Below are 26,564 nucleotides of genomic sequence, written 5' to 3' on the forward strand. Positions count from 1 at the left end.
CCCTTGGGTGGGCAAGGAAGGACGGAATTGTACCACTGGTAGGCTGAGCACTACTGACGGTAGACGGCGCCTTAAAAGGTCTATGATCACACTGACCTATTGTATAAAGACATTAAGGACAATTGCACCGAGGAAATTGCTAAAATGTACTCAAGGGTCGGAACCATGCAAGGTTCTAAGTGCTTTCCAAAATATTTCAGACAAGGTGTCTCAGTTGATGTTTGCTCCAGTAAAGCGTACAGAGACCGGGGGACCAAGATGGTTTAATCACGACTGCTCTAGGGCGTCACGTAACTTAAGGATAGCCCTGGCAGCAAATCCCAGAATAAAGGAGAATATTCAACAGTGTAGGAAAGAATATAAATCCGTTATTAATAGATGCAAGGAATTTTTAAGAGAAGAGGCATGGAGTGAGATTCTCGACCTCTCTATTTTGAAGTGTAGCTCTGGATTCTGGGCGGTAGTAAAAAGACCTTTTTTGGTCCAGGACCCAGGGGATGGTCTGGAATGCTGCATAGCAAAGGAGGAATGGTAAACACACTTCATACAACTGTATGGTTGTACGATGAATGATAACTTCAATTCTCCTCCTTGCAATAGTGGTGATTCTATTAGGTTTGATAGAGGTGAGGTCATTGAGGGCATAATGGGACTTACAGCAGGGAAAGCTCCGGGTCCTGATGGGATCCCCCCAGATTTATATAAGTCTGAGCCCAGTTTTTGGGCACCCATATTAGAATCGGTCTTTAACGCAGCTGCAAAATTGGCTGCCCACAGTCATGGGGGTTATCAACGATAGTCCCAGTTTTTAAGAAGGGGGACAAGGGTAGCCCTCTCTGTTATAGACCTATTTCACTAATCGACTCCATGGTTAAAATAGTGGGCAGAATCCTACTGCAGAGGCTCTCTGACTGGGCGTTGGAAAACAGTATTATGTCCATTTCTCAGTACGGCTTCTGCAGTGGACGCTCTACTAATACACAGTGCCTTAACCTCTTTCTAATTTTAAGCAAGTACACTGTTGCCCAAAAGGGTACTGTCCACCTTGCCTTCATGGATCTGTCATCAGCTTTCGACTGTGTTAATAGGGGAAAGCTGTGGCAGTCCATGAGGGACAAGGGTGTTGACAGTGGGATTGTCAACTTCCTTGTCGATCTACATAGTAACACTAGTGCTAATGTCGGGTATTCTCAAGAGCTGTGTGTAACTGGTAATTTTAATATTGGGAAGGGCGTGCGTCAAGGATGTATTCTCGCCCCCTTTCTTTTTAACTTTCATATTAATGAGCTAGATAGCGTATTGCAGAATGTAAAGGCTGACTGCCCCAGAGTCGGCAGGCGAGGTATTCCAGTCCTTTTATATGCAGATGATGCGGGTTTAATTTCTAGAACAGAGAGAGGTCTCCAAGCTTTATTAAATGCGTTTAAGAATTTTATGACGGACAGAGACCTCCTGGTCAACAATTCCAAATCCTTCATCATGCAAGTTGGCCAACAACCAAACACGAACTTCTTATCTAAAATAGATATTGTTGCAATCCCCATTTCGAAGTCATTCTCATATCTTGGGGTCCTTTTTGATTCCAAACTTAGTTGGGGTCCACATCTTGACAAAAAGAAAAGGGAATTAGTAAGGGTGAATGCTACTATTTTTAACTTTGCATCATAACTGGGGTAAAAACCGAACAATGCCATGATGAAACTTTACAATGCAAAATCAGTGGCAACTGCCGTTTACGGCAGCGAAATATGGGGCTATGTGGCCGGTGAGCAACTAGAGATTGCTGAAAACTTTCATGAAACGTCTCTTGTGTGTAGCAGCAGGCACATCTAATTTTGTAGTACAAGAAGAGCTAGGGTCACAATATCTATGTGAAATTTTTTCATTACGCCCGTTGACTTGCTGGCTAAAACTGTGGTTGAATAAAGATATACCACTGACCCACCTGATTATGATAGATTACCTGTCTCAGGATAATGTAATGAGCACACCCTGGTTAAAATATTTGAAATCAAAATTCAAGGCTCGGCCGCTTGGACTTGCTTGAGCACCCGAGCGGGATCGTAAAGGGTGATGGGGAGGCAGTTAAGCGTGCCTTCCTTGAGGACAGAAAGCTCAAAAGAGAAGGAGAGGAGCTCCTGAAACCCAGTGTAAGAAAATTTGCTATGTTAAAAACAGGTGATACGATGGAGCCCTATTTGATGGTCTCGCTGACTTCCCATGAGAAGTTCCTGCTAACAAGGTTCAGATTAAATCTCATTCAACATCTGCTGTTTAGACCAAAACATGATGCTTTTATTAAACCTACCGCTCCCTGTGGCTGCGACGGTAAGTCTCCACAGGATATGCTGCATTTTATATTTTTATGTAAATTTTATAAATACCCTCGCAAACGCTATCTGGTAGATCTTTTAAAGAAACTTAATTTTAACCAGATCAGACCAGCATTATTGTATCTGCAAATTTTGCACAGTGACAGTATTCTTCAAGTTACTGAATTTTTAAAATTGTCTATTAAGTTGAGAAATTGTTTGGACCAATGATGGTATATTTGTCGATTTGATAATCTTTCTTAATGAATTTGCTACTGTATGGAATTTGCTGTACTCTGCACTTTTGCACTTTATAGCTCATGTTTTATAACTATTGTGTGTTTTAAAGTGTTTTAAATTGTATGCACTGTACATGTACTTATATGGTTTGAATCAAAACCGAATAAAGTCTCTTTATTACTATTATTAGGCAAGCAATTAGTTTTGTAGATTACAGTTATCTTCCTACTCGTAGTTTGCAGAGTTCACTGTGTGGTGCACAAATAAAGCCCGGGTTTGGCTTTTCCTCATAAACTAACAATATTTCTTTGCAAGAGGTACCAGATATACTTTTTTTCTCTGAGTTGAGATAGTGTGGATGTTGCCAATCATTTTGTTCTCTAAACAACTTAAAATAGAGGTGGAAGTCCATATTTTAACGAGCAGATCCACATACAGAAACCTTCACAAGCAAAAGTATTTGCAAGAATATGACAGTTGCGAAAGAAAAGCTTGATAAACAAGCGCACCCCTACTTATCATAGTAAGTCAAACCTCCCAAGCTACCAAATACAAACAAAACGTGGTTGTCTTCCAATGTATCTTTTAGCACAACCAGTCTGAAACTGACTTATCGCACCATGCAGCAGCTCCAGCTATCTGGTGTCAACAGTAATAATCGCTATATGTGAAGAACAATACTGCTATCATCAACAGTAGTATTGTGGCAAAAATAACATCAATTTGAGGAGTATTAAAACGAAGGGTATTGGCAACACCGTGTAAAATGCTATTATGGTCAACTGGCTGTTATGCTGGCATTATCAACATATCTTCAATTATAGCAATGAGCAATACTATTACAGCCAACATTTCCTTAATAAGTGTTTATGACTATTAGTACTGGTAACAGAAATAAGAGCACCAGCAGTTTGAATAACACCACCTGCACTGATGACATGAGGAGTCATTCATATGCCAAAAATAGGGCCAATGATAGAATGACGCTACAACTATTAGTATCAGTGTAGTAGAATGAATGAAGGTCCTCACAGGAGAAGTACAATCAATGTAATTTATTGATTAAAGGCCTGCAAGCAGCCAGCAAAAAGTGTGGCTAACTCAGCGAAGCAACATTCCATGACGTCACATAAATACATATGAGTGTTCTAAAGTGACATCACAATGCACCCAGAAGATAGGGTGCTGGTGCAGTGAACACAAACTATAGGGAAAAGGATAACTTTATAAAATACAGTACTGTACACATACAACATCTCCCTTCATTAAAGGATTTTAAAACAAAACAATCTTTGGATTTGGGAAACGAGACATTCTTCCAGAATTGGTAGTAGTAGTGTCAAACAAACCTGGAGGAGAAACATCCCTGGCAACAGAAAAGCGATTGCCAGGTACAGCACTAAAACTTCCAGAGTTAGTTGTGTGTAAACCTATGGTTTGCATGTTATCAATAGTAGGTTCTGAGATTTCCCTAGTCTCATCACAATGAATAGTATTGTCATTACCAAAACTACATTCATCCATATCACTGGTAAACGTCTTTGTCACTATATTTTCACAACCAGGTTTGTTGCACAGATAGCTTTTAGTGTTATCAAAGGAGTTAAGAAAATACCACAAATATGAATCTTTATCCTCAGATAATGCACCTTTAAACTTTTCAATAAGTTCTCTTTAACCAGGTTTGCGGCGTATAACATCACTTTTCTTTCTCCAACTTTTGACAGTTAATTGTACTGAACCTTCAGTAACCTCATCCACTTTACATGGATCAACATATTTAGATTGTCCCTTATGATGTTTTTTACAAGGTTTCTTCACAATAACCCAATCCCTTTTCAAAAATGTTGTCTTCTGCTCTATACACCTTGTCATGACAAAGTTTTGATATATACTGTTGTTCTTGAATCCTACTTTTGACTTTAGCATTTTCATCATCAATAACAATGTCTGCTCTGAATTTATGTGTGAGTTGTTTAATACTATTTCTGCCTCTCATTAGCAAAGAAGGAGTATAACCAGTAACATTATTAGTTATAGTGTTGAAACAATTGACCTTTTCTTGTATAAAGTCATTGATTTAAAAATTGGAAGCAAGAGCAGGTGGCACTCATTTCATGAACCTGTTTACTCGTTCAACTTGACCATTAGAGTTGGGCAAATACAATTGAGTTTTTTCCTGTTCAATACCATTTCTTTTTTTTAAGAATGACACCATTTAATCAGATATAATTTGTTTACCATTGTCTGAGACCATTACACGTGGCAAGCCCTCGTTCGAGAAACATTTTCTTTAAAAATGTAATAACTGACTCTGTGTCAATCCCGGCTCCAAATTCATAATAAATCCATTTACTGTAATAATCACTTATCACAATTATGAATCTTAAATCTCTTTCCAAAATGGTAAATGGTCCTGCAATATCTATTGCAATTTTATACCAAGTCATATTTGGAATGTCAACTAACTGCATTTCATTAACTCTGGGTTTCCAATGCCAGTCAGTCAAATACACTTTATTCGATTTGTTAAAATCATAAAAGGCATAAAAATGTACATACATTGGTAAAAATAGAGTAATTGATGCATTTACAAACTCAGTGCAGAAGCTCTATTGAAACATATACGCTGCCGGATGAATAAAAAAAGATGGTTGATAAGAACAATCAGAATAATACATTTGATGGTATACTTTTCATTTTAATTCTAATTGCCGCCACTAAAAAACTAACCACATGAAAAGAAGGTGGATGAGAGCAGGTCTGACTTGAATAATGCCAGCCTCTTTCAGAATTGGAAGCAAATATTTTTTCCTTATCTCCGCATAGTGCCCACAAAACATGATGAAATGCATGGTGTCTTGTTGCGAAAAATTGTCGCAATTACAGGGCGGGCCATCTTCTGGTTTGCACCACGATTGATAACTACCCAAGGAATAATGTATCAGGTTGAATCTGAGTTTAGTCAGTAGGACTTATGGAAGGGTTTGGTTACAGTCTTAAGATATGGCTCGAGTCCCGGAGAGATTGTTAGCATATAATGCCGTCTAACTGAAGGTTTCAGCAATTCCAGCTCCTCACGGGCCAATCTAAACAGTGTAACTTAATTCAGTTGACGTCCTCCCTTCTGATACAAGAGGGGGTTGAGAAGAGCTCTGGGCGTCCTAACTGACCAAATGAATGTCTCAAGTATTCAAGCCAGGGTATTTTCTTTGCGTGATCCAATACCAGGACATTTTTCAAGATAGCATGATTCAAAGTTATTTCTGGGTTAAGCCATGTTTTTAGCCAGAAGATTAATGGGGCTAGTTTCAGTTTATCTGATACATAATCCAAACCCAGCTCAAAATGTATTGAGAAGTGGGGGTGGACTGGGGAACAGACAGGAGGTGTCTTAAGAACCTGTTCTCAATTCTTTGAATCTTATCAGGTAGAACATATCCCCAAGCAGAAGCTCCATATGTGGCAATTGGCATACATTTTGAATTCCAATGCCTATCAGATTTTAAGCAAACTGCATATTTGTCAATATATATATATATATATATATATATATATATATATATATATATATATATATATATATATATATATATATATATATATATATATATATATATAAACATCTGCGTCCAAGCTTGGCCACTAGTAGTACATTTTCAACAATCTTTTCGTTGAAGTAGATCCTGGATGAATTCTATGAGCCAAATCAATTAAGCGTTTCCAGAGTTTAATAGGTGGAATAATAAGATCTCCACGAAAAAGTAGATAATTTTCAATACTCAATTTATCAGAAACTTGGAGGTAAGTTTTCTATTCCAATGTTAAATTCCTGATTGGTGGCCTTTTTCTTGTGGTATATTCTTTAATTTTAAAAAAAATGGGGTAATTTTTACTAAAATCCATCCCATCTGTCATGGAAGAAGTATAATCAGTGTCTTCAAAAATGTATAAACTTGCTACAACACATTCTATATCCTTATCAACATCAGTTTCCAAATCTGCAACTGGTAATCTTGATAAGCAATCGGATCTAATATTATCTTTTCCTGATATTTGTCTAATAGTGAAATTGAATTCTTGTAACTTAGCTAGCAATCTTAGAAGCCTAGAAGATGCCTTACCATTGCCTCTTCCACATCCATTCATCATGTAAGTCAAAGGCTTGTGGTCTGGTATTAATTCAAAATGTTTGCCCCAGACATACATTTTAAGTTTTCCAACAGCCCAGGCACAGGCCAATGTTTCTCTCTCTATTGTGCTTGAAAATAACTCAGCCTTGTTTAAAAGTCTAGATATAAAAGCTCTAGTTTGCATTTGACCTTTCATTTTTTGAGTAAAAATGGCACCTATACCAACTGAGCTAGCATCAACTGTAATGATGTTATTTCCTTCTGAATTGTACGGATTCTAAGTTTGTTCTTCAACAATTGTTTTTTTATCTCACAAAATACAAAATCGTGTTCTTCTTTCCAAATATGTTTTTCATCTTCTCTTAGAAGAGCACTTAATGGCTCTACTTTATCTGCATAATTCTAGGTAAAGCGGGAATATTACTCACTAAGACCTAAAAATGATCTCAGTGAATCTTTATCTTTAGGTTTGGGTGAATCAGATATAGCTTTTAAAAAATCAAGTTTGGATTTTATTCCTTCAGAACTTAAAACTTGTCCTAAATACGGCCATACGGTCAAACGGTCCTACCTCTTTTATTCAAATTATGGAGAACTGTGTCCAGTATCCTATTATGTTCTTCTTCTGTGCTTGCATGTATGAAGATATAATCTTGAAATTTTTCAACTCCCTTTAGATCTTTTAGTATATGTTCCATCATTTTCTGGAAAACACTTGCTGATGAAACAAGCCCAAATGGGAGTCGAATAAATCTATATGCACAAAACGGTGTAACAAAGGTTGCATAATCTTTAGAATCTAAAGCTAATTTAACTTGGTGATAGGCTGACTTGAGGTCTATTAATGAAAACTAGTTTGATCCAGAAAGAGCTGCCAATAATTCTTGAATTTTAGGCCACGGATGACAGTCTACAACTATATTTTTATTTAACATCCTCAAGTCAATAGCAGAAACCCACTCAGCTTGTTCAATGACTCTTTCTTCAACTATTTTTTCAAGAATTGTTTTCAAATCATTCCTGACGGATAATGGTACTGCCCTTACCTTATGTTTTACTGGAATGGCATTGATTTTTAATTTGATAGAATGTTCAAAACCATTCACACAACCAATGCGGTCTTCAAAAAGTGAATCATTTTTTAAAAAACATCTAAATAATTTCTTACTGTATAAATATGCACATCTGTATTGTCAAAGTCACCCAATACAATTGGGTATTCAGCTCCTGGTTTTAAAATAATACTTAGACTTGCTACATCCTTTCATCCAACAATGTTTCTTCCACGTTCTGCAACATACATTTTGGTGGAAACAGACCTACTTTTAATTGTTCACTTATCCTGAAAATAACCTAGCATTTTGATATCGAACTCTCCAAAAGCCTTTGGATTGACATCAGTACCTATAAGCTTTACACTTGGCCAATACTCTTCGTACATTTTATCAGAAATAATAGTGACGGCGAACCTGAATCAGCCATAATTTTTAGCTTAACTGACCCTCTAAACGCTAAACCAAGTGGTCCTTTAATCTTATTAGTTTTTTCTCAATAGTCAATACAATATTTGAACATATTTCTTCATCAAATTCTTCAATGTTCTTTACTTCAACTTTTTGGTACTGCATATGTTTAACATTTTTACATACTGTTGCGAAATGTCCAATTAGTAAACAATTTGCACAATTCTTACCCCCTTGCAGGACATCCTGGATAGTCTGCTTTGTGATTTTTCGAACCACACCTGAAACAAACAATACATTTTGATTCTATAAAACTACCAATTGTATTTCTCTTTTCATTTCTCACTTCTACCTTCTTTCTATCCTGTAAAGAAAGAACATTGGGTTTCTGACAGTTTTCTGATGCACGCACTTTAGAGGATTCTAATGAACGTTCAATTCCTTTTGCAATATCTATAACCTCCTGTAGTGTAGTATTCCTACAAGCTAACAATCTCTTAATTTTTTTTTCAAAACTGTGGAAAACAAATTAGTCTCATATGAAAATGTCAACCATATCATTATACTCGCATTTTGTAGCAAGAACTCTTAAACTTGTGATATATTCTTCAACAGTTTCTGTATATAATTGTTTTCTCAAGCAAAAACGATGTCTTCTAATCATTATATTGTGTTCTTCACCAAATTGTTTTTCTAATCTTTTAATTGCTTCCTGATACTCATCCACTGGTATGAATGGTCCAGGAGGGCTCTCAAATTCAGTCAAGCTGTCAACTATTTCCTGTCCAGCTGCTCCAAGCAGCCCGAACATTATAGCTTTCTTTCTTTTCGGCTCATATTTTTTCCCATCAATTGCGACAAGATAATTTTCAAAAGAACTTCACCAATTTTTCCACCTACACGGGTAGGTTTGCCCGGAACTGACAAAAACTGTGCAGGTGTACTTATATTTGAGCTTTGTGCCACAGTTTCTTTATTTTCAAAGTCCTTCTCTATTTTTACTTTGAACTCAATTTTATATTTCTTTTACTCATTTCTTATAGCAATGTATGATCCTCATATGCACCGCTGTACTATTACTGAGGTGCAACAAAAGCTCTTTCTTGTTTAAAAGTTTAGCTCAATATTTGTTTTGCTCTGCTGTTAGTTACATAACATTGAATTCATTTATTTATATTTTCAAAATGGTATCAAAATGTATCTGTATTCAGATTCTGATTTTTCTATATTGTTGGTTTCTTGTGCACTCCTCTAGTTAAACTTTGCAACCGTTTAGTCGTTTCAATAAAACTGGTAGTATGCTCTTACACACATAACAGGAGCCATTAACTGCCCTGCTGAAGGGCCCCGAGCACGCAGATGTCCCAAACTACAAGCCCACCAATGCTTATACTCAACCCTGCCTACCTATGAAAGTGACATGGGAGGGGGTTTATCAAGATTCAACAGTTCAGCATGTAAGCATTATACAAAGGGGTTGTGTAACAATAATAAAGGGGTTTTAGTGCTTGTCTTACTGTACCAAATTTGTATAAATGCCAGGTTTGAAACCAAGCTGGTTAGAGGAGGCAGACCCGGACGCTGAGATCAGACTCGGGACCAGGGTTCAATTCCCGACGCGGCAGGGTCTTGAGCCCAAAATGTCCACGGACTCGGTAATTCTCTCTTCGGTCCCTACTCGAATCACAGGTTCACACTCTGCAACTCTGGGCAATAGCTTGCTTAATCTCCACTACGGCCCCCCGCGGAGGGATGCCTGGCTTTCACCTTGGGGATACCCAGTAGGGGCTATCTCACAGGGAAAAAAACAGGACGGGTTCCCAATGCAAAGCGCTTTGAGACCTGGCGGTGATATTGCGCTATATAAAAACCCATCCATTCAAGCTAGTTAGTTCCCTCTCAGACTCTTGCAGTGTCTGTATGACGGAGCCTGCTCATGAGATGAGATAAACTTGGGTTTAGATCCACTCCAGGGTTGATCCTCATTTTGTGAACCCGTAGACTAAGGGTGTCCCTGCACCAGTGAGACAGAGAAAAATCTCACTTCTACAATTGGCGCCTAACGTGGGCTCGATTGAAAACCGCAGCTGGAACAGGAGGTGGGTGCTTTGACGAGACAAAAACATCAAGGGGCGCCCACAGAGGAGGCTTGGTTCTCACAGCCGAGGTGACTTTCAGCTAATCAACCTGACCTTCGTGGCAGCTGTGTGTCTCAACTGGGGCTCTTCGGTTGGCATTTTGGAGGTGATCTATTGATCTGAGGATCTGCTGGTGGTAGTTGGAGAATTGCGATCAGGGAGGATCAAAATGGCTGCCTTTGTTGGTTTTGGTTTGATAAAAGCATTTGCAAATGTTTTTAGACAGGTAATGTGAGAATTTTTTCTCATTTTTTGGTATAGGAGTCTCTTGACAACATTGTTGAGAAGAAATTTGGTAAACATGCCTGTTTTGAGCACACTTCATGCATTATGTTGTTGTTGCAACAGAAAAAATAAAATTTTGGAAGAAAGACAGTCAGCGCCTCTATGATGCACTCTGTATTATGAAATGTACATTAAATATGGTATTTCTTCCATACTGTTTAGCACATTGTGGAACAAATATATGAAGGCAGATAGTAATTTACAGTGGGCATGTAATGGTACTTTTGATTTGAATGAATTGCAATATGTAGAAGAACAGCTTTTTAAAAAGAAAAGTAGGCAGAGTATGTTTGATGCCGTAGAGTTAAGGGGACAACAAATTAAACAGAAATAGATTAAAGAAAAGGATAGGAAGAAATTTGAAGAACAGATTATTGTACAGAAAATTAAAGAATTACAATTAAAAGCACAAGAACAGAGAGTGTAGAAACTGATGAGAGAAGGGTTACATTTTAAATGCAAAAAATATATGTGGCCAGGGCACTCCCTGGTTGCCTGAAGGCTGTGGCAACAACTGCCATTTCAGACAATTGGGAGAGCCTTGTACTGGTTCATAAATTGACGTGTTTTGTTCCCCATTCAGTTGATGTATTATTTAGTCAGACTAAGACACAACCTTTGGCGAGTGCTCGTCTTACTGGGTACAAACTCACTTTGTTAGCACCACACATTACACTTAAATGCCGCCTGGCCTTGAATCCAGCTACTTTGATGCCATTGCCCTCTGAGCAGTCCAGTGATATACATGATTGTATTTTTACCACTGAAAAACAAACAACGGGTCAAGTGAACCTGACTGACATGCCCCTGCCTGATGCTCAGAGTGAATTGTATGTAGATTGATCTTGTTTTAAGTTACCCGATGACACCACGACTGCAGCTCATGCTATTACTTCACTGCATACAATTGTGGAGACAGCATGGAGAGTTAGTTCAAAATTTGCTGACTGCATTAACATTACCAAAGCGTGGGGCTACTGTTAAGTGTAGTGCGCACCACAAAGTACTATATGATGTTAATGATCAGATTACTGATGAGGATGTACAGTTTTCAATGGCCCAACAAGAGACAGCTGTAGCAGAAATGACAGTTGAAAAATTACCTTCTGATTTGAAAGAAATAATAAACACAGAATTAAGGGAGTTCACAGAGAAAGATGTCAGAGTAATAAAACATGCAGAACATGTCTTATTCAAATTAAAACCAGATGACAGGTGTTCAAGAACACCATCAGTTGCAGAAATGTTTCTAATAATTGGAGATAAACTGAGTAAATGTTTTTTATGTAATTGATTAGAAGTGTATGTAACTTTCTGATCACTGGTTCACAGAAACTAAGTGAAAAGAACAGAATAATGCAGGAGAGTAGTAGTATAACTTTTCTAGGTTGTCCTATGTTACCGAATCCAGCCAACATATATTTTTTTCACATTCATGTGCTGAAGTATGACTTACTGTTATTGATTTTTGTCAAGTTCATGTCCCATTGCTATTGCATGAGAATAGGCAGGAATACTGTCAAAAAGAAGATGAATGTCTGGGACACATCATTGGAAAAGGAGCTACACAGGTGGCACCAGAGAGAGTGGAAATAATTCACCAGATGAATCCACCTCAAATACAGAAAGAAGTCAGGATGTTTTGGGGGAATGGTTGGCTGCTTTAGTGAGTGGTTACCAAAACTTTCCTTAGTGGCTAAGCCTTTCCTGAGGCTGACACACAAGGATGTATCTGATCCACTTCAATTGGACAACAATTGCACAAAAGCATTCCTAGAGTTGAAAGAGAAAAAGTGTTGCGCCCCAGAACTAGAAGTTCAAGTTTATTTAAAAGAAAATACACCAATTTGCAGTGAGAGGGAGGCCTGCGCTCTCTCAGTGCCTGTTCAAAAATATGAATGTGTTCAAAGGTCTGTGACGTATTTTCCAATGACCCTTGACTCTAACGTCACTCACAGAAATGCCCAGCTGCCTTAATTTAGTAGCTATGGTAAATGTCAGTCACAAAAAGAGAGTGGGAAAATAATGATAAAATGTCCAATTGCTGAAAAGTTTCCTTCCTTTGTGAAGTTGTTTGGGAAACTACTGTGGCCAAGAAATGTCTGAATTCAAATGTATTGTGCTTACAGCCAACAAATGAAATAGTTGGTGATGAAACTGAATCTCAATGTCTAGGTGTCATGAATCTATGCATGAAGCCAAGGTTAGACTTTAAGGATGAATGTCTGATCGAGCCCAACAATGTCCATTTTATAGACCGCCCTTGTTTGAAAGGTAACAATGACAGATTAGGACCAGCACATGCTGTGCTCCCTATACATTATGTTGTCAAAGATTCATGGCTTTCAGTAGTTACCTCAGCCCAAAATTCGAAATTGATTGCCCTAACACTAATATGCAGTATAACTGCTCAAATGGGAGTCATTAATTGTCGTCAGAGAGACAAATGCTAATTCAGTTGTTCAATATTGTAAGCATATACATTCAATGGAATTTTCACAGGTGAATCTGGAAAGGATACTGTTTATTTAATGCTGACACTTGTAAAGAACTAAAAGAGGTATAAGACAATGTTTTAGAAGCAGAACAACAAGGTTGTATCAGAACAGAATCTGAGAAAAATTACAACTGTATAGTAGCAAATGTGTTATTGCAAAAACTGATGTCCAGATATAGATTACCAGTTTCTTTGAAATCAGATTACAATGAGGTCGAAAAGATGATGTGTGCAAAACCACAGATTGGACAAAGATTGGATTGTAGCTATCTGCCTGAAGTTTCAAGCACAATAAAGCAACACAAAGACAGCACAGAGTTACACTTTGCAAAAGACCGTGTTTCAGCATCAATGAAGTGGCTTGAATATGTACATGCAAATGCACTTGTGCAAAACACTGATGAAAAGATTAGCCATTGCTGTGAAGGTCTGGCTGATGTGGAGTGTGCAGTTTCTCACCAGACGGCAGCAGCTACACAAGATCTGCATAATGGTTGGTGCCAAAACGTTGATCTGAGAGATGCTGTGAAATGGAAAGTCCTGTTCCAAATGATCCTGGCAAAGACTGTTGTGAAACGTGGTGGCCTCCCAAATTGGGTGTATGGCTCTCACACACTATGGTCCCCGGTCCCCCTGATAAAACAGCTCCTCTTCAAGAAAAAAGATGCCAGCAGTGGTCAAAAGCCAACTGAAGAGGGTCAGTCAAGCTGTAAGGGAACACACACAGTCTGAAGCAGCACTAAAGCAAACTGCACTGGAAAAGCAAAAAGTTAAAACTGACTCAGATGAAAGCAGTGTCAGAGGGATGAATGAGTCAGGTGCAGGCCTTGAAGGAAAAAGGAGTGCTGTGGGCCTACGAGTGGAGGTAGAAAAAATCTGGCTGAAAGGGTATCCAAAATGTCTGCAGTGTTCCCTTGAAAAATCATTTGCACCCACAGCTGAAACGTCTGAAACTGATCAAAGGGAAAATAAAAGTGAAAGGCTTGGATTGAAAACGTGCAAAGGATTGATGGTGCTCTATCGGAGTTTCTCATGAAACAACAAAGGGTTTGGCTAAAGAGCAGTAAGGCCGCGCCGTATATAGTTCTCAACAAAACAAGATGCCAGTACTGCTTTTTGATTTAACACATTTAAATGCACAATGACTTAAACAATTGTAGCATTACCACACAACAAATTGTGACTGTCTTAATCTTTTTTATTTTTATAAATTCTCAAATATTCCAAAAAGCATTATTTCAAGGATTCTAAAGAAATTTCATTGGGAAGAGGGAATATTTAAAAGCTATAATCCTAGAAATAATGCTTTTTGTAATATTTGAGAATATTTAAAAATAAAAAATATTAAGACTGTCACAATTTATTGTGTGGTAATGCTACAATTGTTTAAGTCATTGTGCATTTAAATGTGTTTAATCAAAAAGCAGTACTGGCATCTTGTTTTGTTGAGAACTATCGGAGTTTCTCAGCACCTGAGTGGTGAAATTGCATGGAAAAAGTACAGAATGCCACATTGAATGAACTGTGTAATGCGAGGCATGAACTGTATTGAGCGACCCTGATGGCAAGCTGATAAAGTCAAGAAATACTGAAATAAATAACTGAGAACTGTCAAGGACTGAAGGGAAAATAATCTTTGAATGCAAAAAATAAGAGGATGTGTAGTGCAGAAAACTGCTGATACTATCCGTGTGTGCATTACTCTACTCTGTCCAGGAGTGGAAATAGAATCTGAACTTTCCACCAGTTGGCCCAGAAATATTTCACGAAAAAAGCAATCTATTTAACGATCCTTCAGGCTGTCGCAGATGAACTTGTGGATGACCTTTCTTGAAGTACTTGTTACACTGATTTTTCATTGCTACAGTCATGGCCATGTCTGAACTGGGGTGGCTAAGTGAGCTACAGAATGGTGATGGATTAAACCCAGATCAGTTGACTGGGGGTGAGTGTTTGATTTGCTCAAGCGCTCGGTCCATCATCCCCTTTTGTATCGCTTTGTTCGCCTAAGTTGGCAAAGTAAGCTCAGACGGGAGTTCCTTGCTCACTTGGCCACTGGATTCAAGATAGCCTGGCTGATGAGGATTATAAATCCGAAACCGGTCCCAGGATGCTTGTTTCCGGTCCAGGGAAGACATGGCTTGGTAGTTCGGGCTGGACTGTTCCCATGAGGCACAGGGTCAGACTGATTTGCATATGGCCATGTCTGAACTGGGGTGGCTAAGTGAGCTAAAGAATGGTGATGGATTAAACCCAGATCAGTTGACTGGGGGTGAGTGTTTGATTTGTTCAAGTGCTCCGTCCATCATCCCCTTTTGTATCGCTACAGTCATCTTAGAACTGCAAAGTCTCTAAGATTTTTGGTTTTCTCCTGGCGCGGAGCCTGTTGATGTGGAACTGTGTTTACGTAGCGCAAGTGACTGTGTTCCCTTTATTAATTAGGTATCGAATTTAGGATATAACTTTTGAGAAAGAACATTTATAAACTGAGTTGGTAAAAAATCATAATAGACTATATAGAGAGAGACATTGTCGACTTCGATTTTGCGAAATACCTATCATGGAGGAAGATCATTTGGATATTCAACATGCTACGGAAAAGAAAATCAAATTTAAATGGACATTTATTTGTTTGGGAGCAAGTTTATCTAGTGTTATGAGTATTTTTGTAATAGCTTGGTTACTGCATGTGAAATTGCCTATGCATACACTTGTACGCCCAACACCTATACCGCCTGAACATTATTATTTTACTCTTTCACTGTTAGATGAGAAACATGGGTTTTCTTACCCGAACAATTCATTTATTCGAATGTTGCATTATACGCATAGTATTGCTAATATTTCTGGTTGTTGGGTTTGTGGATTGTTGCCTGTACACCAGGAAGAAGGGGGAACGCCTCTCATACCACTCCCATTCTCCCACAATGGCTCTTGCACGGCTTGGTTTGGAGTCTTGTGGGCAGTACATGCTAATAAGATTTTTAGCTTTGATATAGGAGGTCTTAATAAAGAGCTAAACATGCATGTTATCCATATCATGATGGTAACCCACAGGCACAAGGATCAGATTTAGAAATGGAGGAATATGGTGGTCATGGTGATTATATCACTTCAATCCCGCCGCGCTTGGTGAGAGCAGCGCGAGCAAGGCGCTGGGCGGCGTGTTGTGGAAAGCCTCATTTTAAAAACTGTTTTGTGTTTATTTTTTACGTGTACTGTGACTTTGACAACTCCAGTAGCGTGTACAATTTTTTAAAAACGTATTTTCTGGTGGGAGCATGTAACTTCATCTGCGGGGATACATACAATGTTAGGCTGGTTGTACGAGCTTTCTGGCCCCTTGTAGTGTTCCGGTCCGTCCCCATTCCGCCACGGCTTTTGTGTGCCGCTTGAGTGGAGGGACGCGACTCCACCCACCCACAGCATCACTTCCGGGCTAGGCTCTACTAGAGTCAATGTGCATCCGGCCGCGCAGCGGTCGAGTGCAGCGGGTGCGACGATGGCGTGCCGAAGTTGCGCCTAAGTCCAGCCCGTCTGCGCCCGTCCGCGGCCGGACTGCGGCCAAGGCCAGTTATGCTGCCCCATCGGGGTCCGAGCCTGTCAGGATCAGTTGGTCTAGGCAAGACTTGCTGGCCTTCGATCTAACAGGGCCGTGCAAAGCCCACTCTCTCGATCCTGAATCGTTCTCAGAGTCGGTTACATGCCCAGACTGTGGAAGACAGTGGGATATGGCCGATCCTCCACAAGAGGCCATAGCGAAGGCATATATAGATCAGCCGGGCAAAGGTCTTAGAGCGGGACTTTTGAACTGTAGATCGATGCCCAAGCATGGCACTGATATTTGGCTACTCTTAGAGAACCAGGAATGGGATGCCCTGTTCTTAACTGAGACTTGTTTGAACGAGCAGAATTTGACAGCCATTGCTCTAGCAATACCAGAGGGCTTTTCTATGTGTTTTTCTAACCGCGAGGATGGTAGGAGAGGGGGAGGCGTGGCCTTAATCTTCAACGACTGCTATACCTTGTCATCCGCCTCGCCAGTTCTAATTCCCGGGGTGGAATGTCTATACTTCTGCCTCCTTCTCAATCCTCAATTGGCTATTGCCGGGCTGGTGGTTTATCGCCCCCCGGATTGCTTAGACAGTAGCACTTTGCGACTTATTGATGCTATTGCCCAAAGCTCGCTGAAGCACGACCACTTCTTAGTTGTAGGAGATTTTAATATCCACATTGATAGCCAGGATAGTTCACAGGCAGAACAACTCGTGGCCTCATTAAGTGCGGCGAATCTGATGCTTCAGAATAAAGGTCCCACACAGAGAGCAGGGCACACACTTGACCTGATCTTTGCCACATTTAAGGATATATTGATGGAAGAAGCACAGCCATTGGTCTGGTCAGACCATTGGCTTATTCCCTCCTCAATAGTGGTGGAAGGCGTAGTGCCCATTAAGGGCAAACGCTCGTATCTCAAGAGGCAATGGCAAAACCTTACCTCGGATATTATGGGCCCTATTCTGGCGCAAGCTCCGCCCAAATTTACTAATAATGTATGCCCTGATGCGCTGGCTTTAAATCAATGGATTGGAGATATGGTGGAACAAGTGGCACCCGCTAAGAGGATGATGTCGCAGAGAGAATCGCCCACAGCCCAGTGGTTTTCCGCCGAATTACGGCAGGAAAAAACAGCCTGTAAAAAGTTGGAGAGACTCTGGAGGTTGGGTTATTGCCCCTTAGCTAAAATACAATATAAAGATGCTATTAGATCTTTCCATAAATCGATTAAAAAGGCAAAAAAAGCTACTTTGCGGCTTCTGTCCAACAGGCAGAGCATTCTAGCAAAGATGTCTTCAAAATTGTTCAGTCCTTTTTTAAACCACGCTGCATTGAGAGAGAGATCCCCCCCATCCATAACACTCGGTGACAAAATCTGTCTCTTCTTTGATAATAAAATACAGAAAGTCTACGATTCTTTCGGGCCGCCCAAACCTACGGTCAAAGAGGAAATAAGGAGCGAGAGCCCGCTGACAGCCCCCCTTGGGAAATTCCAGCTAATGCCATTGGATATGGTGAGGCAAGAAATAATACGCTGTAAATCAGGCTCGCCCGAAGATCCTTGCCCTCCCAAATTATGGGGACTGTTGGCAGATTCGATTGCGCCAACTCTGCAGCACATCTGGAATACCTCCATATGCACTGGGGAGTTCCCAGAGGGCTGGAAACATGCCACCCTTTTACCCTTAAAAAAGAAGCCAAACGGAGACCCGGAGGATTTGAATAATCTTCGTCCTATTTTCCTGCTGGCAGCCCCCGGAAAAATGTTGAAGAAGCTGATCCAGCGTCAGCTAAATGCCCATATTGAGGCAAACAATATACTACATGAAACCCAGTCAGGGTTCAGGCCCGGTTTCAGTACTGAGACGGCGCTGATTGAAGTGGCCGAGTCACTAAGATGGTCGTTGGACTCAGGAGAGTCGGCTATGCTTATGCTCCTGGATCTATCGGCCACTTTTGATACCGTGGATCATGATAGGCTAGTACATCGGCTTACAGCAATTGGGCTGCGTGATCAAGCACTTGGCTGGTTGCAGTCCTATTTATCGAATAGAACACAGAAGGTTGCACTAGGCCAATGCTCCTCGAGGCGCAGGGCGTTGAGTTGTGGGGTCCCGCAGGGGTCGGCTTTACGCCCCCTACTATTCAATATCTATCTTGCCCCACTTTTTACACTCATTGCCAACTGGGGAGTCACCGCTATATCATACGCGGATGACACCCAGCTGATTTTCCCCTACTCAGAAGTGTCAGAGGTGGCCTTTGACGCTTTAAGGGCTGCCTCCAAGATGTGGCAACTTGGATGAATACAAATAAGTTGAAATTGAATCTGGGAAAAACGGAAGTGATCTTCTTTGGCAAACCCCCCTCCCCCGCAGAACTATGATGTCGGTGGCCGGTTGAGATGGGGACCCCCCCCCCCCCCCCCCACCCCCACCCACTGGGCAAAGAACCTTGGGGTAAAATGGGACGATAATCTTTCTTTCGCGCCCCAAATCCAGCAAGTCACCGGATGCTGCTTGAGTAAAATGAGGAACCTCCGACAAATCTTGAAACTACTGCCTGAGTTCTGTCGGAAAACGGTGATCCATGCCACAATAACATCGAGGCTGGACTATGCCAATGGCCTGTATATGGGTCTTCCTAAATATCTGACCCAACGGCTGCAGACTGTACAGAATGCTGCGGCTAGGCTGCTGAAGCATATACCGTTTAAAGAGCACGTTTCCCCCCATCTTCGTTCTCTGCATTGGCTGCCAATATCCAGCAGGATTACATTTAAAGCTCTCACACTGGCCTTTAGGGCTCTGCACGGCACATGCCCCAACTATCTGAGATCACGACTCCCCAGATACACTCAGACCCGCTCTCTTCGTTCGAATGATCGGGTTTTACTGAGTGTGCCACGAGTCAAAAGGGCAAGACTGGGCGGGCGGACTTTTTCAGCTAACACGGCTCGACTGTGGAACACCCTACCCCCTGATTTGCAAAGGGCCCCATCAGAACTGAGCTTTAGGAAATAGCTCAAGTTTTGGTTATTTTCACTGGATCATTAACTTTGCCCGATTACCGGGCAGTCTGGCTTTGTTTTGCTCTAACAGCGCCGGGACACCTCCTAGTTGAGGTAGCTGTTCGCGCTATAGAAAAAACAGTATTATTATTATTATTATTATTATTATTAAGTATGTTAATTTGTTCTCTTTGATGTTTTCTGTATTCATGAAGTTTTATATACCAGGAATATATATACTTTATTATTTAATTAGACAAAATGTGTTTAGCAGAGTCTAAAAGGAGGGACTGTTAAACTGTAAAAAATGTATTTTGTTAAGTTAGCCTCTACTTCTCTTCCATTTTGTCTACCAGCCCCCATTTTATGTTACTGCGAGGACTTTTGCAAGTCAGAAGTTACGTGTTTACTGAAAGCTGGTTGTACTGATAATACTTACGTGCCAGAGTAGAGGCCCTGCCCTGCTGAAAGGCCCAGAGCACGCAGATGTACCTATCTACAAGCCCACCAACGCGGTACCCACCCCTGTCTATGTATGAAAGTCACGTGGTAGAGGGTTTATCAGGATTCAACAGTTAAGCATGTAAGCATTATACAAAGGGGTTGTGCAAGCGGTTGTGTAAGCATTATGTAACAATGACTGGACCAAATTTGTATAAATACCAGGTTTGAAACCATGCTAGTCAATTCCCTCTCAGACACTTGCAGTGTCTGTATGATGGAGCCTGTTCATAAGATGTAATAAACAAGTGTTTTGTTCCACTCCAGTGTTCATCCTCATTTTGTGAACCCATAGACTAAGGGTGTCTCTGCACCAGTGAGTCAGATAAAAATCTCACTTCTACAAGGAAGCAATTTCACTATCTAGAATTGTATAAAGCCCCCTTCTGCTGGTATTAGTAATAACTACTTTCCTCTCCATGGCAACACAACTTCTAACCGAAATAGTCACTAAGTAGCATTTCTATCAATGGATGCAACATTGTCGATCTCCTGTTTTTTTCTTTTAAAGTCCAGATTTTTAAAATATTGCCAAGTCACCTTTTCTGAACGAGAGGGGGCAACTACTACACTGACTATATAATTATATTTGCTGAATACGTATGGGAATTAAGGTTTTTATAGTATTAAGTCCTTAAGCACGACCATTTCTCACTTGTATATGATTTGAATAGCCTATTTAACTTCAGTTGCTGTTATTTCTTCAAGCAGAATTTCAAACTGAGCTGAAGTCAATTTTGACAGCTCTAGCCCCCAGCCCTCAGGAATGTTCTTGTTTGCATCTCCATTATCTGAATGGTTCTCTTTACAGAGAACCGGATAGAATATACAAAAACACATTCCTTACAGTTTACTCATTTTACTGTGGTCTTCACGTGTTTTGGTTCTACGTTTACTGTTTTGTACCTCTTTCTGATTCAGACATACCTAGGGTTCTACTTTTTGTTGATCATATCTCAATTTTGGGTAATCACTATAATGAAACAGCAGATCTACCTGGACCGTTTTCAAATTAAGGTGCATGTTTGAGTTCTGTACAATCATACCATTAGTTCCAAATGTAAACTTTAATTGATTCCCCAACCGAAAATACCAGATCTGAGCCAAGTGTAACTGAATAAAGGCCATAGCGTACTGTATAGATAGCTCCTTAACCTCCAGGTCTCCTAGAATTGAAGAATACTAAATGTGCATAGATGCATACATACTCAGTGAAACCCCCCCTAACAAATCCTGATGTAATTATATTAAGATTTGTAAAAAGCATAGATTTACTCTCTGCTCTTATCACCACCAGATTTTTTGGGACGCAAAAAATAACCGATAACTGGCTTTAGAAACAGCAAAGCTCTTGACATCTGAATGTAGAGTTAATACATATGGTCCTGGAAATTATGAGAGCTAGGTACAGTTTTTGGAGAGGAGTAATGGTGGTTACTGTTATTATATTCCTACCTTTCTGGTTGATTAATCTTATAATCCCACAACATGTTTGCGCATCCTCCACCTTTTTCATGTTAATTCTCTGTGGGGACAAAATTACCAAGATCATACCCAATTTGCTGCACTGTTATTGCTTTTATTTGGTTGTATTATCAGCTGCACCCAATGACTTTCTGTAAAAGACGTAATGTTTTCTACTGATAAGTGTGTTCCCTGCAGTAAATACACACATATGCACACACAAGTACATATATGCCTTTTGTCTTTTAAAAAATGACAGCACCAATATTTCCTTCAACATCCTTAAATCTATTAACCTTTACTGAAACAATTCTGACATTTATGATCCTATAACAAGACCCCAAATGACTCTTTATCAATATGACCCTCCCTCATGCCCTGTACCTCCATTCCTGCTTCATCATACGTGCAGAAGCAGCTCTAGAGCCGAACAGAGCCCCCTCTTCTTCCTCTCCTCTTTTTAGGTCAAGTCTAGAGAGCACATGCGCGGTCTCTTCGAGACTTGCTATATTTACTCTGTGGGCTTACAGCCCAACCGTTGCCTTTTTTATTTGTACGTTCAATTATCTTTCAAAAATGCTTGCTTGCAAGTGGTTAATCCTTCCTCTTTGTGGCTCCTTTCTGTTTGGTTTCCTCCCACAGAGTATATCCCAATTACTGTTAACATTATGCTTCTGTGTTTATGTGTTCATTTGGGGAACTATGTTTTCTTTTATTCCTGCTCGTGTCATCTCTTTGCTCATCTTCGGTGGTTCAGCTATGGCACACATCACTTATTCTCCCCGTCACGTTCAAATACCAAGATGAAATGTCAGGCACCGTTTTTGAAATTGCCTCTTTAATTTTCTCCAACTTTAAAGTGGGAGGATTTGCCCCAAACCCCTCCCGCTTTGCTGCTTGCTGCTTTAGCGAGCCTCGTTCACCAAACATTCAGCAGCCCAACCTTGCAGTACAATTAAAGGCAAGGCTTGGGCAAGTCCTGTCGCATTTTCTCTGTCGCTTGTTTATATAATGTGAACTTGAGCAACCAGACCGTGTTGAAGAGCTTTACAAAAATGCCAGTTACATCACATAAGGTCAGGTCATTTTTGTTTTGTTTTTAGGTGCGCGGAGATTGTGATACCAACCCCATCCCTGTTTAGTCATTATTTCCCCTCTACTTGACAAGTAGGTGCAGCACTCGCCCCTCTGATGTCTCTGCATGCCCACTCCGCTGCCTTTTCCTGTCGTCCTCTTCCTCTTAGAGCTCAAATTTCAAAGCGCATTCACATCAGCTTCCCCGGGCCTGTGAGGCTTTTATTAATATATAGTTGGAACTTGAGCAACCAAGTGTTGGAGCACTTTACATGAGTGCTAGTTACATTACACATGGCCAGATTAATTTGGGGGGGGACTGTCTATAGAGCGCAAACTCGATTGACCCGAAGGTACTTAAGCGATTTGCAGATGCGTCAGTTAGATAACACAAGATAAGGTTAATTTATCAGTTTTTAGGTGCACGGAGATGAAGTGATGCCAAAGCTGTCCCTGTTTATTCATTTTTTCCCCATCTACCTGGCAAATGGGAACATGTTGCTGTTGTTGCTATGTCCAGTGTACCTATAATCAGGGGTTAGGGGCAGAGTGTGGGGCCAGGGCTTGCTGATAAACTAATGGTGCGTACAATGCTTTCAACGTGAAACTATGGAGATGGGGCCTAATGAACAGAGCCTGGGGGAGGAAGGATGCGAAGTCTCCGCCATTGGAAAGTACTTCACTGCTTTTTTTCATAAGCTGATGCAAAAAGTTGATTGATGGACAGAATGCAGAACAATGTCATACATTCACCCCAGTACAGAGATCTGGGCCTAAATCCATTGTTTTTTTGGTCACCATGCTATTCCAGTGTATACCAAGTCATATGCAAATCAGATTGACCCTGCACCCAATGGGATAAGTCCAGTACAAACTGCCAGGCCAGGTCCTCTCTGGACAGGAAACAAGCATCCTAGGACCGGTTTCGTGATTTCACCCGTCATCAGCCTGGATAGCTTGACTCCAGTGGCATGGAGAGCACAGGACCCACGTCTGGGCATACCGGTCTCTCTTGGGTGACATTTGCAAAAAGAACGAGCTATGGACAGCATGCAGAACGATGCCATACATTCACCTCAGTACAGAGATCTGGGCCTAAATCCATCGTGTTGTTGCTCACCATGCCATTCCAGTTTGTACCTAGCCATATGAAAATCAGTCTTGAACCTGCTCCCAATGGGAACAGTCCAGCCCAAACTTTTTTCATAAGCTGATCAATACTCTAGTGATGCAGTCACACGCAGAATGTTATAGCGCTGTTGACTTACATCAAGGCACTTGTCTTTCTGTTTGTGCATTAAAAAGCCTTGGAATGGGTCCATAAATGTTTCCTGAAGCAAGCATCCATTCCTGAATCACACTAGATGACCCAATGTGTAGTAATTGTATAGCTCTTCAATCCCTGGTAGCACAGCACCCACAATAATATACTGCATGGCTAAACACTTATAAGGTCTCAAATGTGTCTCTTTTGGCATTGCCATTACCGGTTCCTCTAGTTATGCGTGATCTTACACCCTGCCCCTTAAGTACAATTTTCATAAACCCATACATAATGTTTTATTTTCTATGTGACAAACGAAACAAGGCAGAATGGTAAAGATGGGGAAGCAGTAAGCTTAAGTATAATTCAACTTAGCACACTGACTTGTCTTCATTCGGTCTTCAAGAACTCTCGCACCTCCTCAATCTCTGCTAAAATGTGAAAAGTCCTTTACCAGTTCATTTTCATCTTGTATACATTTCTGTAATTTCCAGTATTGCCAAATGCTCAGGTAGCACACTTCTCACTTGATGAACTCAGCATGGTACGTCAAAGGAAAAAGTTGATATTATTTGTCTTCTTTCCAGAACAACTGCCAAGAGTCAAGATTTTCTCTTTCAGCACATAGTCCTGAAAAGCCACAATAAAGGTTCGGGGTCTGTTCCCTTCTCGATGGGAGGTAAAAAGGACCTTGTGGGCTTTTTCAATAGAGAAATGTGCCTCTTTCATTTTAAAGTTCCTATCCATGACACATTTCAACAGGAGCTCTTCTACCCATTTAATAATGCCTTCCTCTGTGGTTGAGGCTTTCTTTGGGCCTGTTACTCCTTCTGATATGCCCTGAAATCTTAGATTTGAAAGTTGCAACTTGGTCTCAAGGTGTTTGCAGTCCGAGCACAGACATTCTTGAATCACTTTTTCCTCTCCCCTAATGACTGAAGAGTACCTCTCACACCATCACTAGAGCACCAAAACTGAACAAAGAGGGTAGACATAGCACACAGGCTAATGATCAGATTTTCACCAAATAATTGATATCCTGAAATATTTTCAGGACTCAGAATATCGGACAGAAACCTTACTACACTTCACATAGATCCAAATGCTAATGTGAGCAAAACACATACAAGCTACGTTGTTATGTAGCAGCACAAGTGGAATTGCAGTAAAGCAAAGGATATACATATATATTGATTAAAAATAGTACATGTAAAGTAAATTAATAAAAATTAAACAATAGGGGCGTGGCTAACAGCCGAGCAAGATGGCTGCTTAGCTGAAGAGCTCAGAGGATAGTGTAGTCCTTTTCAACTATCCGTTCACTAATCAGTCATTCTGAGGAACTCCAAGGGCCCACGTCGAAGTCCGGGACCGAGCGGCACCGATCGGTGCATCGCCGACCAAAATCTGACGTCGGGGAGCGGAGGCGATCGAAAGTACGCGGTGAAGGCCTACGCAGCAACCGGGGCCTCGATTTACTGGTAGCCGAGAAGCAGAACGGGCAGCAAGCGCAGTGAAGGAGGATCAGATTGTGGGAGGAGCGCTGGCAACAGAATCGGACGTAGGGAGCGCGGTAGCTGCACCGAGGAACATACGGAGGAGCCCGGAGTGAGGTTTCAGAGCCGGTGGGCGCGTATAGTGGCAGGCGGGACCCTCCATGACCGGGAACACGGCTGTGATTGTGTGCCGCTGGAAACCAGGCTGAGGGAGGTAGGGGCTCTACACTTTGCACGCGCCAAACCTCAGAAATATAAATACGAATTGTGACATGAACACAGGTCCTCCTGAGATACGGCCGGAGGCCCTCCCCCATCTTCCTTCAACATTCTTCACGGAAGGCTTCGGAGCGTTGCGTACGGGGATCCCCGATCCAACTGACACGATCCAGAAGGCGCAATAGGGAACTTGTGACTTTGGCACAGAACAGAGGCAACTGCGAGGTTGGAGTTGCAACGCTTGAACACCAGGCCGTAGTGACGCGACACACCGGCACACCGTCACTTGTCAAATTGGATTCTATGTGAGGCCTATTGCTTAGTGGATGTTTGGCCGTGAACTCGCAAGACGTAGCACAAGTGGCGACAAGTAAATAAGGAGGTGAGCAACAGCCAGGAGGTGGTGGGGAGTCGAGCTGGGCTACTAACTGGTCGGGAAGGAGTGGTGACACACACATTTGCTGGCGCAGGTCTCTGGGAGGCTAGAACTGACTGCAGCAGAGGCCCTAAATGCCCCCTAGAGGCTGCAGTATTCTATTTCCCATCCATGCTGGTTGCAGCTAGTATTGGAGGAGTCACGAGATGAGAACCCAAGCCTCGCTCCCAGTAACGGGACGAATTGAAGACAGCAAGGCGCATTGACGGACGAGGTGCATAAGCATAAGACAAAATAGCAGCGGAGACCTCGCACGGAAGTAGACCCCCGCAGTGCACCTATACGCCCCACCACGCGTCTATCACTGAACATACTCCAGTGCCTGACTTACAAATCAACGAGTGGCTGAATACAGGAGACGAAGAGGCGCAGGTCACACGCAAAGAGTAGCCACATTCCGTACGAAACATGTCGAACAGGGGCCCACGGAATCTAAGTACACAGGCTAAGCTTGACAAATTTGCCTACAACTGA

General features: G+C 41.2%; 1 protein-coding gene across 2 annotated transcripts in view; it reads right to left on the bottom strand.

Moving 5' to 3' along the window:
• The window catches only part of ZBTB44 (zinc finger and BTB domain containing 44), a 301,958-nt gene that overhangs the window by 242,217 nt on the left and 33,177 nt on the right, over positions 1–26,564 (bottom strand). Inside the window, exon 2 of one of the 2 annotated variants that reach the window (XM_086956923.1) lies at positions 8,379–8,429. The exons of the other annotated variant lie outside the window; for it this stretch is intronic. Coding sequence (XP_086813049.1) covers positions 8,379–8,393 — 15 coding nt within the window. The 5' untranslated portion in view covers positions 8,394–8,429. The remainder of the gene's footprint in view (positions 1–8,378; positions 8,430–26,564) is intronic. 2 annotated transcript variants of the gene reach the window in all.

Source organism: Lissotriton vulgaris, chromosome 2_1 (assembly GCF_964263255.1).
Source record: "Lissotriton vulgaris chromosome 2_1, aLisVul1.2, whole genome shotgun sequence".
Lineage (NCBI taxonomy): Eukaryota > Metazoa > Chordata > Amphibia > Caudata > Salamandridae > Lissotriton > Lissotriton vulgaris.